At 34.1% G+C, this 17,123-nt stretch overlaps 2 protein-coding genes across 2 annotated transcripts; one reads left to right on the top strand and one right to left on the bottom strand.

The window, feature by feature from the left end:
* Window positions 1-4,127: 4,127 nt before the first annotated feature.
* On the top strand, window positions 4,128-11,937 carry LOC117120131 (thioredoxin domain-containing protein 5-like). Its single transcript, XM_033265152.1, has 6 exons — window positions 4,128-4,376; window positions 4,584-4,674; window positions 7,271-7,344; window positions 7,947-8,027; window positions 8,315-8,441; window positions 8,924-11,937. The coding sequence occupies exons 1-6, from the start codon at window positions 4,210-4,212 to the stop codon at window positions 9,053-9,055; spliced, it is 672 nt and encodes a 223-aa protein (XP_033121043.1). The 5' UTR covers window positions 4,128-4,209; the 3' UTR covers window positions 9,056-11,937.
* A 1,992-nt stretch (window positions 11,938-13,929) lies between these two features.
* On the bottom strand, window positions 13,930-16,840 carry LOC117120124. Its single transcript, XM_033265139.1, has 5 exons — window positions 16,610-16,840; window positions 16,283-16,339; window positions 15,231-15,332; window positions 14,872-15,000; window positions 13,930-13,938 (listed from the first exon to the last, which is right to left on the bottom strand). Exons 1-5 carry the CDS (start codon window positions 16,838-16,840, stop codon window positions 13,930-13,932), a joined length of 528 nt encoding a protein of 175 aa, XP_033121030.1.
* Between the last annotated feature and the right edge of the window lie 283 nt (window positions 16,841-17,123).

Below are 17,123 nucleotides of genomic sequence, written 5' to 3'. Positions count from 1 at the left end.
TTATAAGATATAAAAAGATAAATCGATATAAATTATAACCCTGTTTGTGTGATGTGTTGCAATTTACTGCACAGCAACGCTCTCCAATACCGTACGTCGCCATAGCGCATCGTGGTGTACAATTTTTTAATTGAGAATTGATAATAAAATACGCGACGACTTGTTAACGAAAGTTTGGCAGAAGTTTTTTAGATCCAGCTGTAGGGGGCGTCCCATTGTTTGTCAAATGTCTTGAGAAAATTGTACTTCGATTGTTACTTAAAGAAACTAAGCCTTTTTTTGGACCCATTACAGTTTGCCTATCAAAGTAAAAAAGAAGTGCTGAAGATGCTGTTCTCTTCCACTTGCACAATATCTATCAGCACTTAGATGCTCCGCGAACATATGTAAGGTGTCTATATATTGATTTTTCAAGTGCATTTAATACTATTGAGCCTCGATTACTTGTACAGAAACTGAAAAAAATGAATATGAATAATATATTAATATCATGGATATATAATTTCCTTATATGCAGAACACAGCATGCGAAACCATACCTCCATGGTGAAACTGAATGGTACTCTGTATGATCAAAAAATCACTAGTATTGGTACACCCCAAGGTTCAGTAATCTCACTAGTATGTTATTTTCACTTTTCACTAGTAGTTTTCAAGTTAATTCAAAAGAATGTACAGTGATAAAGTATGCAGATGATGCAGTCACCTCTGGTTACATAACTGATGGTGATGAAACTAAATATAGAAGAGTAGGGCACGAATTTGCTGATTGGAGTAGTAAAAATAATTTGAAACTGAATGTAAACAAAACAAAAGAAATGGTCATAGATTTCAGGATAAAGGCAGAAACATTGGCTCCTATTACAATTAATGGAAACGCAATAAATATGGTTGAAGAATACAAATACCTTGGTTGTATAATAGATAATAAGCTTAAGTGGAAATCAAATGTCAATAAAGTTTTTTGCAAGGCTAATCAAAGAATGTTTATACTTAAAAAAATGAAATACTTGCACATAGATGGAACTATTTTAAAGTTATTCTACAAATCAGTAATTCGCAGTGTATTACTGTTTTGCGCAGTCTGTTACTTTGGTAATATCCTGCAAAAAGATCAAATTAGCAGGATAAACAAAAGAACTGGGAGATTGATTGGTGAACAATTAATCGACATCGAATCGTTGTATAACGAGAAAATATTGAAGACTGTCAATTTTTTAATTATAGTATTCACCCTTTACACAAAGTACTTGTCCTAGCACATTCTGGACTCCGATTTTTACCGCCCCGAACCGGGACTAAACGGTTCAGATGTTCGCCCATACCCAATGGAATTCATTTATATAATAATATCCTGGATGTTTATGATTGGACTTGGAAACTCACCCCGCCATTGTATGCTATAGTCAAGTTTTATGTTTTTTTATGTTATTGCTTTTGGTGTTGTTGTTTTTGTAACTCCTGTGCTTCTTTTTTGTAGTTTATTATAATTGATTCTTGACTTGCACATGTTTTTTATGTATCCGGTGTATTTTTGTGTGTATGTTTGTATGTAATTATTGGAGTTTTCTTGTATTCATGTGCAATTTTTATATTTTTGATATATTTTTGAACTGCAATTGATATTTTTGATATTGAATTCTTTTCTTTTTATTGTAAATAAAATTTTTCGTAAAATAATTATTATTTTAATTAATATTCAATTTAATTTGTTGTAAATGAAATTTTTGGTAATAACTATAATTTTAATTAATATTTAATATATAAAATATTTTTATATATAATATTTAAATTATGTAATGAGTAAATGCGTTACAATTTCTTTGCTTTTGTAATTTGATGTTTGTTGGTGTTGACGTGTACGTGTTTATGCCAGATTCAAGAAACATTTATGTTTATGTATTTTTATATGTGAATAGACCAATAAAGCTTATCTTACCTTATCTATCTTATCTTAATTCCATACAATAGATGATTTCAAAATCAATCAATCAATCGATCGATCGATCGATAAACAAATTTATCAATCAATCAATTAATTAATCGATCATTCGATCAATTAATCATTAATAAATTAATCATCAATTAATCATCAGTCAGTCAATCAATCAATCGATTTATAGGGTGGATTTTACACACATATCATAATCATATCGTATTATATCATTTATTTCGTTGACGATAAAACATATATGATACACTGAAAAACAAGATCACAGCAAGGTATACCTCCTTGATTACAAGATAGAAATACAAGAACTTAAAAAATAATAATCAAACATAATAAAAAAAAAATGTACAGACAACAATACAAAAAGGGTAAACGGACTGTTTCAAAAAACAGACAGCTTCGCGGGAGACGAAACATCTTCATTTTAATCGTCTTCCGTTTTTTTGATCCCGAGTAAAATCATCATCAACCCGGCCCAAAAAATAGAAATACCTTTTTCGACCACTGACCGTATAAGTTTTGATTGAATTCAAGCTGAGTTGAATATTAAAAAAAAAGCTGTGGTGGTAACTGGGGCACCAGATTATAAAGTGGAATCAAAAATTTCACACATTTACTTTGTTCTCAACGAATCCAAAGGTGTATTTCATTAGGCCTATCCGGAAAAAAAAAATCTTGAAAGGGTCTTAAAAGGTAGGCCTACATTTTATTCATAGTTACCAACCGTCTCGCATCGTGCAGGACGGTCTCGCATTTCAAAGTGATTTCGGGTTGAAACACGCATTTTGCAGAAACACGTGATCATAAATTTGTCACGCATTTAGCATAGGTCTATGGTAGGCCTAATGGTAATGGTAACGGCTGTATATTTATTAAGCGCATATTACAATAGTCTCTATGCGCTTGAAATGCAAAGTCTTGGAAGCAGAAAAATAAGAACCGAGAAAAATCCTAAGACTAACAGAGACAAAGAGCAGGAGGAACCAGTTGTTCTGCACTTTTGAGGCCCAAATGAATAAGGGCTCGCTGGAACATGATTCACAAGAGCTCTAGTTACACTGGCATCTGACTATCCTATCCAATAAGAAAGGGCAGAAAAAAAAACAGATTAAAAAGTGAAAAACAGGTGGGTCTTAAGCCTCGTCTTAAACAGATGGAGAATCTCGAACAGTATCAGGTAATGCGTGATAACGGATTGTCACAAATTCAGGGGAAAAATGATCTATTTAAAATTAAAAGAAATAAGTTTTATTAAAAATATAAAAACGGTCATGCAGTAACTTGAGTCAGACAGTATTTACGTGAATACTTATCACTGACGCGCTAACATTAATCAGTATGCCTACTCATTTTTTGTTTGTTTAAAGTAATGAAATGTTTGTGTACATAGTTCGGGTGCTCAAATTAAACATAATGTAGGACCTATATTGAAACTCAAATTCTATGTGGCTTTATTAAAAATATTTTTGTACCAATTGTTGTCAACAAACTCTCCTTGAAATCGATTTAAAACAGCCTAAAAATGCTCAGATCCTCAGGGCTCCGCTTCTGGACCCCGGGCTCTGTTCCCACCCCCTCCCCAACAATCTGTAGTCACGCATTTAAAATCTTTAAGGTTGGTAACTATGTTATTTTACCAAAAAGAAACTCAATAGGCCTACATAGAATGTTTGTGCTGCCCAATCAACTTATGCATGAAAAAAAAGTTGTAGTAAACTTTATGGGTTTATAGGTATTGTATGGTTATCGCATTTTAAGTTTGATACGTTGATTGCGTGTCATGATTCATGAATATACAATTTTTGGAGGTAGGGGTATAAAATAAATGAAATAAATATCTCCATGCCACCAGCAAACACGTCTGCACAAATTAGGAGGGAGCCCCCAAACCATGTAATGAGCGACATATCATGAAGTATGTAGTCGCGATACCAGACAATTACGATTACGGGACTTTAAATTTTTGTACTTGATACTCACCAAGAACTAGTCAATTTACAAACTTGCAGCGTTTTGACGAACAGCAGTTTACGAAATACCAGACAAGTAGGCCTATGTGTGTTTGTTAACCAGTTTTAGGTTTTTGTTTAAGTATTACCATAGAGAAAATAGAACAGAATTACAGCTGGGGCATAGCAGCAGCGTTCTGGGAAGACGAGACTAACTTTATTGCTGAGAGCACTCCAATCGATCGATGACACCACACACTGAGGTCTTTTTATTTTTGGTACACGTCGCATTCCCCGGTACTTACAAAAATGGTCGAAGTTCGCTCAAGATCACGTCTTTTTCTTGTTTCATTTGGTCTCAACCTAGCTTGTCTAATAAGTGCTGACCATGGATCGGCAGATAGCATTTATGATACAGAGAAATTTTCGAAAGAAGTTCCCCTAAAGCCACATTTTATAATGTTTTTTGCCCCGTGGTAAGTAGCCTATCTTCGGTCCTCCGCATAACCTAGCATATACCATTCATTATACCAGCAACTGCTCTACAGAAGGCCTAGCTAGTCGTCTTAGGCTAGGTAGGCCTCGTAGGCCTAGCTAGGAGTGAATTTTGAACTGTAACGTATTGTAACCTAATACATAGCATACCAGCATTTGGGATATAACTGTTTTGCGTCTTGTTTTAGGTGTGGGCACTGTAAACGACTTTCACCAACATGGGATGAATTAGCTGAAAAATACAACGAAGATGAGAATTCTAAAGTTAGCATTGCAAAGGTTTGGAAAAGTTTGTTAGTTTACTGTTTTATTGCAATAATTACAGCCCCAGGCTCACAGCCCTTTAATCCGACCCAGCCCATACAATATTTTATTCCTTCAGACGATCGGGTCAATTTCAAGCAAGATGAGATTCGATTTGGTCAACGCCTATTGCCGCATTAGTACTTACACTTACAGGTTAATGGGTTTTAATATAGGCGAAGCCTTTTATACCCCATTGTCAATGCCTATAAATCCAATTTGGTCAGAGGACGATTTCCTAGCGTAGTCCAAAAGACATCAAGATTTTTTTCAAAAGACGAAACTGATGTGGCTTCCACTATATCTACTGGTAATTTATTCTAAGTGTTTATGATTCGCTGGGAGTAGAAATGCTTCCTAATGTTTAAGTTCTTGTGAAGGATTTTTTGATAAATTATGAATTTATGCCCACGCGTTCTATCTTCCTGCACCAATACAAAAAGATTTCTATAATCTATCTTGTTGCAGCCAGTCATAATTTTAAATAGTTCAATGAGATCACCTCTAATCCATCTTAATTCAAGAGGATATAGATCAAGTTCTTCAAACGTTGTTCATAAGGCATGGCCTTAATGCACGGTACCAGTTTCGTTGCTCTACGCTGGACTTTTTCCAAAATTTGAATATCTTTAAGTTGATAAGGACTCCAGGCCTGTACACAGTATTCAATGTGGGGTCTTACATATGCCTTATACATAATTGCAAAACTTAATTTAAATATTTAAACGTTCTCTTGATTATTCCGAGATTAGACATAGCTTTGGCTGTTGCTTTGCAACAATGTGTTAATGATTTACCATTTGCAGTAATCCAAACTCCAAGGTCTTTCTCAGTATCGGTGACACTAATGTCTTCACATCCTAATTTGTAATTTATAGACGGGTTACCATACCCCATATGCATACATTTACATTTATTAGAATTAAACCGGAATAACCATTTATCTGACAACAGCATAATAGCATCCAAGTCAATCTGCAAGTAATTTGATTGATCATCAATATCCACTGGACCAAGTAATTTAGTGTCATCAGCAAACATCTGTATATTAGAATTTATATATCAGGAAGATCATTAATATAGATTACAAATAACGTAGGTCCTAAGACAGAACCCTGTGGGACTCCACTAGTCACATCCGCCCATTCCGAATCCTCTCTTCTGACTCTAACTAGTTGTTTTCTATCTGTAAGAAATTCTTTAATCCATGTAAGTATCTCACCATGTATGCCATATGCCATCAACTTAGTTACCAATCTGTTGTGTGGAACACTGTCAAATGCTTTGGCATAATCAAGATAGATAACATCAACAGCTTTTCCTTGATCCAGACATGAAGTAATTTCTTCCATAGACAACAATAAATTTGTTAGCGAGGATCTCCCTCTTACAAATCAATGTTGGTTAATATTAATCAAATCATGCTTCTCAAGATGGGCTGTTATATGATCATTTATGATGTGCTCAAAGATCCTACAAGGGACACTTGTAATACTAATGGGTCGATAACTACTTGCCAATCTCTTGTTACCCTTTTTATAAATTGGTGAAATGCGAGCATTTTTCCAATCTGCCGGAATCAAACCTTCAGTAAACCACTACTTAAAAATGTGATACAATGGAATGGCCATTTGTTCGCTGCATTTGTTAAGGACATGTGAATGAACTCCATCAATCCCTGGTGATTTATCTATCTTTAGCCCTTCCAAACGTTTCTTAATATCTTCCACTGTAAAATCAACCAACGTCAGATTATCCACTGCACAATTCCGGCGTTCAAGCACAGGAGACATACCGTGAAGTTCAATCGTAAAAACACTCTTGAAAAAAGTATTCAATTCATTAGCAGTTTCTTTATCATTAACAGTTTTGACACCGTTATCTTGTATTAACTCAGATAGCCCAGTTTTTACTTTCTGTTTTGCTCTAACATATCCATAAAAAGCCTTAGGTTGTTCCTTGAAGTTTTTCATGACATTTTGTTCATATTTCGCTTGCACATTTCTAACCTTCATTTTTGTCATATTACTTTGTTGTCTATACTCAATGTAATCTTTATAATGGTGTGTAATCTTATATTTTCTGAACATTTTTTTATTAATAAAAACGGCAATTATCATTGCCGTTTTGTTGTATTGCTGTTTTGGTACTTATCATTGCCGTTTCGGTTTATTGCCGTTTTGATCTGCTACCATACAGTATATTCCCCGCGCAGGCCTTTACAGCCTGGTAGGTTAGATGAGATTTCAGCTGCATACCCGCGATCCATGAATTTCACCCTATCCATTTAAAAAAAAATTATTGTAACTGATTATACTCATTTGATAGAGCCAAAACTATAGCCTGATAAACCACTAATTTTATTTACCGAATACGTATTTTGACCAGAGGTGGCGCCAGCGGTGGGGCCGGGGGCCAAGATCCCAGTGGGGGAGAGCCCGTGGTTTCTTGCATTATGCTCCGATATCTGTGTAAATGGCAGAAGGTTAAGACAGTGTTGATTACCTTCATGCAAACGTTTCTAATTCTAAATAAAAATTTTTATATTTCTTTCCTCTTTTCTTCTTTTTAGGTTGATTGTACTGTTGAAACACAATTATGTGCTGAGAATGGTGTTAAAGGTGTCTCTTATACACATCTAGATGTGTATAGTCGTGCAAGGCAGTGACTGTCTCTTATACACATCTAGATGTGTATACATCATCACCACTATTATTTTGGACATGTATAATCACACTTGTCTTTTGAAAAAGAATAAGGTTAGTTTTTGTTGCTGGGATGATCATGTACATTTCCAGGGGCCGACTATTCCATTTTATTTACTAGGAATGTTGAGACTTGAGAAAAAATATTCAATTAAATTTTCTGAAGTACACTGCACTCCTCTAAAGCTCTGTCGGCACTTTCAAATTTTCTTTGATAAAAACTGTTGTATGCCTATATATAGTCATGATGTGCCTATATATGGTCATGATGTGCCTATATATGGTCATGATGTGATGTCATCATGACCATATTTAGGCATGTCACACGTTCTTGTCAAATAAAATTTGATAGTCTAAACAGGGCTTGAGAAGGAGAGCAACTTGTAGTGACACAAATTTATATCCAATGTTCAGTGCACACTCGGTCTTTACCACCAATTTTAACCAGCCAACTGGCCCTATGCTGTTGATACCATTCTCATCCTCTCTCTTTATAATTTATTATCTCTGTTGACGTTCTTTATATTTTTTAATTATCTATTTTCAGGTCAATATACTCACAGATGAAAACTTTGTAGATGGTGTTTCAAAAGGCCTAACATTTGTCAAGTTTTATGCACCATGGTATGTTAATAAAAAATAAATTATGTACTTGTTAAGAAATCAATTTTTAAATCTATGAATTATAAATTAAATATTATAATATACTGTATAGTATTTATATATATTTTTGCATTTATTTCTGATCAAGTGTTGGGGGGGGGGAATAATATCTAAAGAATAAAAACTAAAGTTATTATTAAGGTCATTATAAGTTTATTTTATTTAAGTTTTAGAGCACAGAGATTTGTACTTTGGTTGCAATTGTTATTGCTCTACAGTGAAATAAGTATTTTTATGTAACTTAACAGGTGTGGACATTGCAAGCGACTAGCACCAACTTGGGAGACTTTAGCTACTGAGGTTGTTGAGCAGAAAGATGTAAGCATTGCAAAAGTTGACTGCACTGTACATAAATCAACCTGTCAGAAGTATGAGGTCAGTATGCACCACAATCTAATTTGATTATTTGAGCCGGACACACATGACACATGGTACAAAAGCGTGCAACAGATCGTTTGTAATGATGATCTATTCAGGCTGACAATGAGCAGACAGCTTTGCGTTGTTTAACGCTCACAGTGAGCGCATTTGGATTCTTCGCTCAACGGTGGGATGACTGTCGTGCAAGGCAGTGAGTGCTCGACTTTAGGCCACAAGAAAAATTGCTTGTCCAAACACTGACTTTCAGAGATCAGAGTTGGTTGGTCAGGAATTTTGTATAGACCTAGGCCTACTTCTAGGCTAACCATCATTTATCTTTTAGTCAAATGGTAACCCAATTACATAGTATGATAGTTAAAGCTTGAAGAGTGGCCCTTTTAAATGGTCTGGAATTAGTCTCAAAGAATAATTCTTGAAATACATCGCATACATTTTATTCTGGTGGAAATGTCTTATATTGTATACTTTCTCAACAGGTACGGGGCTATCCTACTCTTCTTCTCTTCAAGAATGGTAAGAATGTTGAAAAGTATGGCAAGTCGCGAGAGTTGGACTCGTTGCTTACTTTTGTTAATGAGAAGGTTGCCCAAGTGAAAGATGAACTCTAGAGGTTGTCACTCCAGCACTGTAGGACTTTGTCAAGATAGGCACATCCATTGGGAATCAATATTCAACATTTATTTAAACTGTTTCCTTCACATGCGTAAAGTACATTCCATCTCTAGAGGGCGCCATACAATGCACAAGGAGGTGCATTCCAATTTCTTACAATATGATTACAAAACAAAAATTTCCTCCAGATAGATGTAAAAATATTCACTTATTCAAATATGCAGACAAAAGAACTGTCTGAACAAACCATTGAATATAGGTTTTATGTCTTACCCAGCCTCATGTGTTCTCTACACAATACTTGACTGATTAAAAAAAAACACAGCTTATCCAATCCATAATATCTTCAACCTTTCAGGGCTCAGAATCTGTCTGGTTAATTTTCTTATTAAATTGGTCCATGTTTATCTAAATTTTGACCCCATCTTTGGTGCCTTTAGGGATGGAACAACTTTGTTCATTTTCATGTTTGTGTTTTTTTTCAAATTGTATTTAAATTTTATGAAGACAATTAATTATAAGAATTTTATTAACGTTTCTTGACTTGTAAAATGAAGGAATCTTTCATGTTGGTGTTGCTTTATTGAACAATTTTTTTGTACCTTTTTTGGTGCAAGTGGCATTTTGAATTGCGCCCTCTAGAATATAGGCCTACATATTCTAGAGGGCGTATTTTGTTTAATATTAATACATCTATCTAGCTATCTATCTATACAAGTCTGTTTACGTAACTGTATGATACAATTCATTTAATTGTTTATCCGTTTTCCTCTCTTTATTATAGTGGCATTTTTGTCAATTTAGCTTGCATTTTTTGAACATCAAATATTATTGGTCAGTAGTCTTTTGATCCTGAAATTCTTCTACAAATTATTTTTGTAGTTTTATTTTTTTTTCCAAAGCATAGATTGCTTTTGATTTGTTCATTGAAAAATGCAAGTTAAATAATTAGATGTAAGTTTATTTCTTTAATATTATTAGCACTTATTAATGTTTGTTGTTTGAAAAACAACTTTGATTTAATCCTTCGTTTTAGATACAGTACAACTCCTTATTTGGGGCACTACTCCTTGCGATTCAAGTGAAAATATTCTTGCACTACAGCTAAACCCTATTAAAGGGACACTATTCTGGACCCGAAGGTTTCCGCTAATAGTGGTTTTACTGTATTTGCTAAACTTATTTTTAGATAACATAATAATAAAATACCAACGTAAGCTGGACAGAGAACGAATAATTATATTGTTATTTTTATATAACCATTGCTGAAAAATTACATATTCCGTATAAATACTGTACCATATTTTGCAATACTTATATTTTTTGCATGTTGTATATACTTTCTGTATGTGCTTTTTACACCAGAATTGCTTGACGTTTTCTGGTTGTAGAGAAAGAATGTGCTTTTTCTGAATCATTGTTTAAACATTTGATCCAGCCAAGATGTAATCACAATCTAATGATTATATGATCATAATTGATTTATATTGTGATCACAATCTGTTTATATACAGTATGTATGATTGCACTCCATTTGATGTAATCAGAATTCATTATGTTATCATATTCATTATGTTGATATCAATATGTTTATTATGTGATTACAATTCAATTATGGTGTGATCGTATTTTATGATGGTATGATTACAGTATGTTTATGGTTTGATCACAGTCTGTTTGTGATCACAATCCATACATAATGAGATCATAATCCATATAAAATAATCCTTTTACATTTCCATGTTATAATCCATTTATAATGGAATCACAATTATATTTATTATAATTACAGTATAGTTAGGTAATAGTCTTATAGGAATGATCAGAATAATTTGGGTTGTTTTATTATGCTGGGATCACAAAATTCCCTAATACCTTTTTTAAGTCAGTGGTGAAGTCATCACTTTTATTTGCACTGACTTTTCCTATTCGCGACTGATCACTTCTCGATATAGTGCTTCTGATTTTTTGCGTCTTGTGCGCAAAAAGGCTGAAAGCTGGGGTAATTTTACTACAGTACAACGCGATTGGAATATTTCTTGATACCTTGTACTACTACGAAATCATTCTAATACACGCAGGTAAAACCGGGCACTTGCTGCGCCCAGCGTTCGTCGGCCGACGCGATTTTATGTAGGATGCAACACGACGATGCAACGGATCGTTGTAATGAAGATCCGTTCAGGTGTCCACTGATAATCAGCAGATGACATCGTCTAGTGCTTACAGGGAATAGAGTTGGATTCATCGTGCAACGGTTGTAGTTCCCAGGCTTTATGCACATGCACAATGATCACTAAGTAACCAGCACTTTGATGGATTTATGATATAGGGCCCATAGCAACCGCTCTAGAGCAACCAGCAGTCTGCTTATAAAAGTAATAGAAAAGGTGATGCATGTCACAACTGACTTAATAGTTAAGTAATTTCGTACACTATAGAAAATATAAGCCTTAAGAACCATTATTTTCTTCAAAAATTGCCTTCAGCTCTGCAGAAATTTTCTCAGGAAATAATGGCTCCTTCAGCTTCTATTTTCTATGGTGTACTGAAAACGTGACTATTGCTTATATTGCAGTTGATACACTTTATCAATACTTACTTGAACTACAACCGATTCAGTTTTTTTTTCACTCACAAGCAGTGCCATAATGCTTTATGTTTCACAATGTATGTGTTATCTACACATCATGTGATGTTATGTTATGATCGTGAATCATCACCCTCGGTTATTTCTACCAAAGATCAAGTGAAAGGAAATGTATATTTACTGTATGCCCACCATGATGCCTTGAAAATAATGTTAACCAAATATTATGCTTAAGTTTTTTATGTCTCTCATTATGACTCCAATAAAATTGTATTTGTCAGGCCTTAATTCAGGAATGTATCCTGGATTTTTTCTGGGTGGGTCATGATCATATTTTTTTGGACCTTTTCAGTGGGAGACGTCCTGATGTGTATAAGAGACAGCCCCCCCTCACCTTGCATACATCCATGTTTTCTGTACCTTGCTACGAAGTGAAATTGTGTGAAAAATACTAAATCTAATTGGCTGTGAAATACGAGGCCAAAAAATAGGCTGGTTTATTTGAATGGTATCATATGATCGTATTTTCATTGCAGCGTTACTTTAGTTTACAATACCCCATGCGTGATGAAAACAATATTTGAAACACAAAATACTGAACAGAGGTTGTAAAATTAACTCATAAATTGCCTTGAAATAATGTGTTATGCCTGTGACATAAAGATGTATTGCCCGATGATAAATTTGAAATACCTAAAATTTTGAGATCGCAGTGCTCATTGAAATACTGTACCACAGAAGTTATCTGATAAAATAAATCTTTCAAATCTCGAAAATAAGTTTGTTCCATCAGAAATATTGGCTAGTAGAAGAAATGTTAGGCCTACCTACTAATGTACTGTACTTGTTTGATTCAATTACCTAATGAAAATTTATAAATTTAAAATATAGTTATTTCTCAAGTGTTTGTAGTGTCCATTGGTCAATACATCTTTAACTTCCATTGAAGTTTGTTCGAAGGATATAACTATATAATTATAGGAATAATCTGTCTGGTCAGTGATGTATTAAAGCAATAAGTTGACTTTTGTTACCGTGTTTACTCTTAGTTGTGATTAGAAATAATATTTTGTTGGACTATTTGTTACCTTTAGGAATTAAGTGGAAAATTGGTGTTGATCACATTCCAAAAGCATTAGAATATCATTCTGAATTAAATACCTTTATCCCGCTTATATTTTGCTTCATATTTATTTTAATTGTCTTTCTCCAAAAAAAATGTGTGGCATTGTGATCGATTGCATTTGGTCATTGCATTAAAGTTTGTGCGCAACAACAAAGTTGGAGTTGAGTGCGATGGAGGATCGAATATCAAGGGGACCTTTATAAATCCTAAGTTTAATTGACCTTTCCGAAGTGTCGGTCAAAATTAACAACTGACTAATTAGGACTGCGTCAGGAATACCCTCAAACGCATGTGTACGTATGCTTACGCTGTCGCTGAATAAAGGGAGGGACCCTAGTTGATTGGCCTATTTACACTGAACTGGGCTCGTCATTATCTGCTTTCACTTTAAAGTGCTACGGAACCTGTTGTAGATAGTAACAACAATACAACTATTTACTTACTGATTGCATTTTGATTTTTATATTTATACAGTATTAGGATAAGATATTACGACGTATGTGGTAATCTTAAAAATAACAAAACACACCCTTGACTATCATGTATTTATGCACCCTATTAAAATATTTATGACATGTCAAATATCAATACGTCATGTGGAACGGAAATTTCATTATATCCAATCTTGAACATGTTGACATTGCAATAAAGGCAACGTACTGTAGGCCTAAATACACTGTAAAAACAGCGTGGGGCATAAACAAAAACTCCACGTAATGTTGTCCCGTTTTCGGTGACACATTAAAAAGCTAAACGCGTTTAGACATAGCTTGATGTATTTAGGATCTTGCCGTGTTTAGCATTCGATGTATATTTGACATAAACACGTTTAGCTTTTAAACGTGTCACCTAAAACGGGACAACATTGCGCGAAGCGTTATGTTTAAATGCTCCACGCGGTTTTTAGAGTGTAGATATAATTATTTATTTAAGTTTTCTTTAACCAGGGTGTAACCATTCAGTGACTAGCACTGTTTCCAAGGAAGGCCTGGTACATCCAGTAAATGTAACAAAAAATATACAGAAAAGATTTTACAAAGTGAAATTCAAAAGTAACTAAAAAGTAAATTAAAAACAATGATAAAGTAGACCAGAACTGAAATATATGCAGAAAAATGGAAAATTAAAAAGACCAAATAGGGGCCTATAGACAATTACAAGCCCTAAAGAAAAGGGAAAGTATTACTGACAACAGATAAAGGCACCTTTTATAAACTTAAACTTATTGATAGAAAAAGAATCAAAATTGTTAAGAATGTTGTGAGAAAGATTGTCACATGACGTGTTATGTGGTAAAGAGCTTATGTACCGTACAGTATGTGGAAATCATATACCGGTACTATAACACGAACATCATAATATATATAATAACCCTTGCTTTTTAATTTTAAATCCATACATATGTATAATTATTTACTTTTATATATCACTTTGAAACTATATTACATTGGGATTTTTATATTCATATATACTATAGTAAATAAATAATTGTATTATGACGTCATTGAGACAAAGAAAGACAGTTAGTCCTAAAGGCAATCACTAGCAGTTCCAAAATTAAATAAAGAAACAAAAAAAAAATAAGTAAATAAACAAAAAAAAAAAAAAACCACCTAGACATAAGTCCGTATTAGATCACAAAGTAACACTTTGTCCACACTATCAAATTTCTGTGACAAATAACTGTGATATACCCATATTTGGGTGTAATTATGATAGTATTTATGGGCATTTATGTGTACATCACACACTTTTGTCACATAAAATGTGATAGCACGTGCGGACAGAGCTTAACGCGGTTCATTACATCACGTAGTTTGGTGCGATTAGTCAAGTCACATGTTACCCTGCATATATTTTTAATCCGATGCGTTCATGGATTTACCTACAACGACATCTCGCTGATGTTGACTACGGAAAATGTCGATCGTAGTTTGGTTCAACAACAAACCAAAAGAAACGTTTGACCAGCTTAGGAAGGGCCCAAACCAGTCCCACTACCACTAATGATTACAGAGCCAAACCAAGGCAATATATGTTTTTATATATATATATATATATATATAATAGAAAATACAAATATAATTTATTGTTACCGGCAACAGTGAGGGCGTTACGGGACCCTTTCCCAACTGGAATGCTATAATAGTCGCAGTTACAGCAGTGATGGCTTCTACAAAGCTGAAACACAGTAGCATAGCCGGGTACACGGTGCACTCGGTTGTCTGAAATAATTAGAAAAATTTAGAACTGTATTAGCAAGTAATAATATTAAAATTTTCAGTGGGAATACTATTATCTAATGCATAAATTAATTGTTGTAGATCTATATAAGAGTTAAATAATATATGAGCTATACATTCAATATGTTAATTGCGGATTTATATATAAATTATTTGCTATTGATAAACAAAATGAACAAAATATTTTTCTTGCAATACATTCATTAACTTACAATGTTATCAAATATGATTTGATGAAGCTGGCGTCCGCCCAAAAACAATGCAGTTACCGCAATAAAAAGCGCCATCATTGAAGCTATCAAGTAACACATAACCTTCACAAAGAGAATGATTATTTACTAATTTATATTATTAAAGGCCAATGATTTTAATGTGTAATCTAAATTAACTACGTGTGTTCTCTACGTAAGTTGTTAAAACAAAAGTGCCACATATTTTACCATTTGTCTTTTGAATTGTACAGTAATTGTAGAGCTTATTTACTTTATGGTAATGGTTGGGGGCATAGCAAATAAAAATAGCAGAGGAACCAACGCTATCGCACCGTTCACAGAGGCGGATTTAGGGAGGCGGTCCCCACCCCTTTTATCACGATTTTTTTTTTTTTTTTTTTTTTTTTTTGAGATAATTGAATGGATACTTAATTCCATAGAAAGGTTGATTCTATGTCACATTGCACAATGCATAGCTACAAAGAAAGTTTAAGCGCAGATGCACCAGCATGGAAACTTTCGTGCATGGGACTTGATTAATCGCACCAAAACTAACAACTAATGTGAAAATTAAAAGAAAACAAAGACAAATTAAAAAGGAAAAAAAGTAATATAATACTTATAGTAAAATTAAACCGTGATTTTAACCTATTTTGGGTAAACAAAACAGAAGGTTGTAAACAGAATAGAAGATTGATATAGGCCTACCTAAATACGCTGTTTACGCAGGAGGCATTTTCGAACTGTAATCGCCCAATCTCTCAGAAAGCGGTCCTGGGCCCCGGGGCAGCTTAGCTGCCGGCGGCCCCGAAAGCTGGAGTCTGGGGGCTGGCGGAAGCGCCCAGTGTAGTCCAGGGGTAAAGTATCTGAAGGGCTTTGGTTCCGGAGTTTTATTTATTTAGATGCCTAATTCAAACTACGAGACATGATAACAGAGAGAAAATAATGTCACCATCTTGAAAAAAAAATGCATTATGAAAAATTGCTTATTATTATTATTATAGATTTCTTTTTAAAAAAAATAACTGCTATTAAGTGAAACATATACTCACGTTCGTGTAACTGACGTTGCCAGCGGCAACCAGGCCCACAATGCCACAGAAAAGATACTAGCAAGTAAGTAAACAAATTGAAATAAATATTAATGACTTAATTAATAATATCAAATAATCTACGACTGAATTTGTAAAATCAGTGTCAACTACTTTTTCGATCTATATCATGTGATAACACATTTTAACAATTTCAATTGTGAACAATTTAGTACTGTGTTTATGTTTGAGGATTTAGATTTGAATAGGTCATATAACACTTGACCAAAATATAGCAGATAAACTATATCATGTTTATGAAATATAATAGGAATTTCATGAGCTTACTATCACACCGGACCATATTCCAATACGTATGCCTGAAGAGTCGCAGTTTCTGACCAAAGTCAATATACCAATCGTTAAGCAAATTAATCCCCATATCAGCTGACTAGTACAGGACAGGTAGATAATCTTCCCAAAGCTGGTGTTAACTAGTTTCAATATTTCTTTATAATGACGTTGGTATATTTTCAGGTCTTGATAACTAACTTTTACTAGCTCTTTCCTCGATGCCATCCTTTACTGAACTGACAAAAAAACTTTGGACTACAGGCGCATGCTGCAATAGTTACTTAACATCTAAAGGACTGGCGCTTGAAAACAGGTGCAAGCTCCTTTAATTACTTCAGGAAAATGATGTAAGACACATGGTGAAAGAAAAATATTGAATGTTTAAATTATGAGAAATAGTTGTAGAAAGGGATGTAGGCCTACTTTTTGAGTACTTCCGTCGTTGAATCAAGTACTATCCCGAGTACTACGAACGTGCTCATACTCAAAACCTATCAGCGCCTGCGGC

This window comes from Anneissia japonica, unplaced genomic scaffold (assembly GCF_011630105.1).
Source record: "Anneissia japonica isolate Jap-2015-1 unplaced genomic scaffold, ASM1163010v1 scaffold287752_len1182401_cov188, whole genome shotgun sequence".
Taxonomy (NCBI): Eukaryota; Metazoa; Echinodermata; class Crinoidea; order Comatulida; family Comatulidae; genus Anneissia; species Anneissia japonica.
Note: the sequence above shows the minus strand (reverse complement) of the source record. Positions and strands in the feature narration are given on the sequence as shown.

Coding starts and splice junctions, on each gene's coding strand:
- LOC117120124 (XM_033265139.1), bottom strand. CDS start 16,840: ATGGCATCGAGGAAAGAGCTAGTAAAAGTTAGTTATCAAGACCTGAAA. Junction 16,340..16,609: donor GAATATGGTCCGGTGTGATA/GTAAGCTCATGA, acceptor CTTACTTGCTAG/TATCTTTTCTGTGGCATTGT. Junction 15,333..16,282: donor GCAACGTCAGTTACACGAAC/GTGAGTATATGT, acceptor CTCTTTGTGAAG/GTTATGTGTTACTTGATAGC.
- LOC117120131 (XM_033265152.1), top strand. CDS start 4,210: ATGGTCGAAGTTCGCTCAAGATCACGTCTTTTTCTTGTTTCATTTGGT. Junction 4,675..7,270: donor CTAAAGTTAGCATTGCAAAG/GTTTGGAAAAGT, acceptor TCTTCTTTTTAG/GTTGATTGTACTGTTGAAAC. Junction 8,442..8,923: donor CAACCTGTCAGAAGTATGAG/GTCAGTATGCAC, acceptor CTTTCTCAACAG/GTACGGGGCTATCCTACTCT.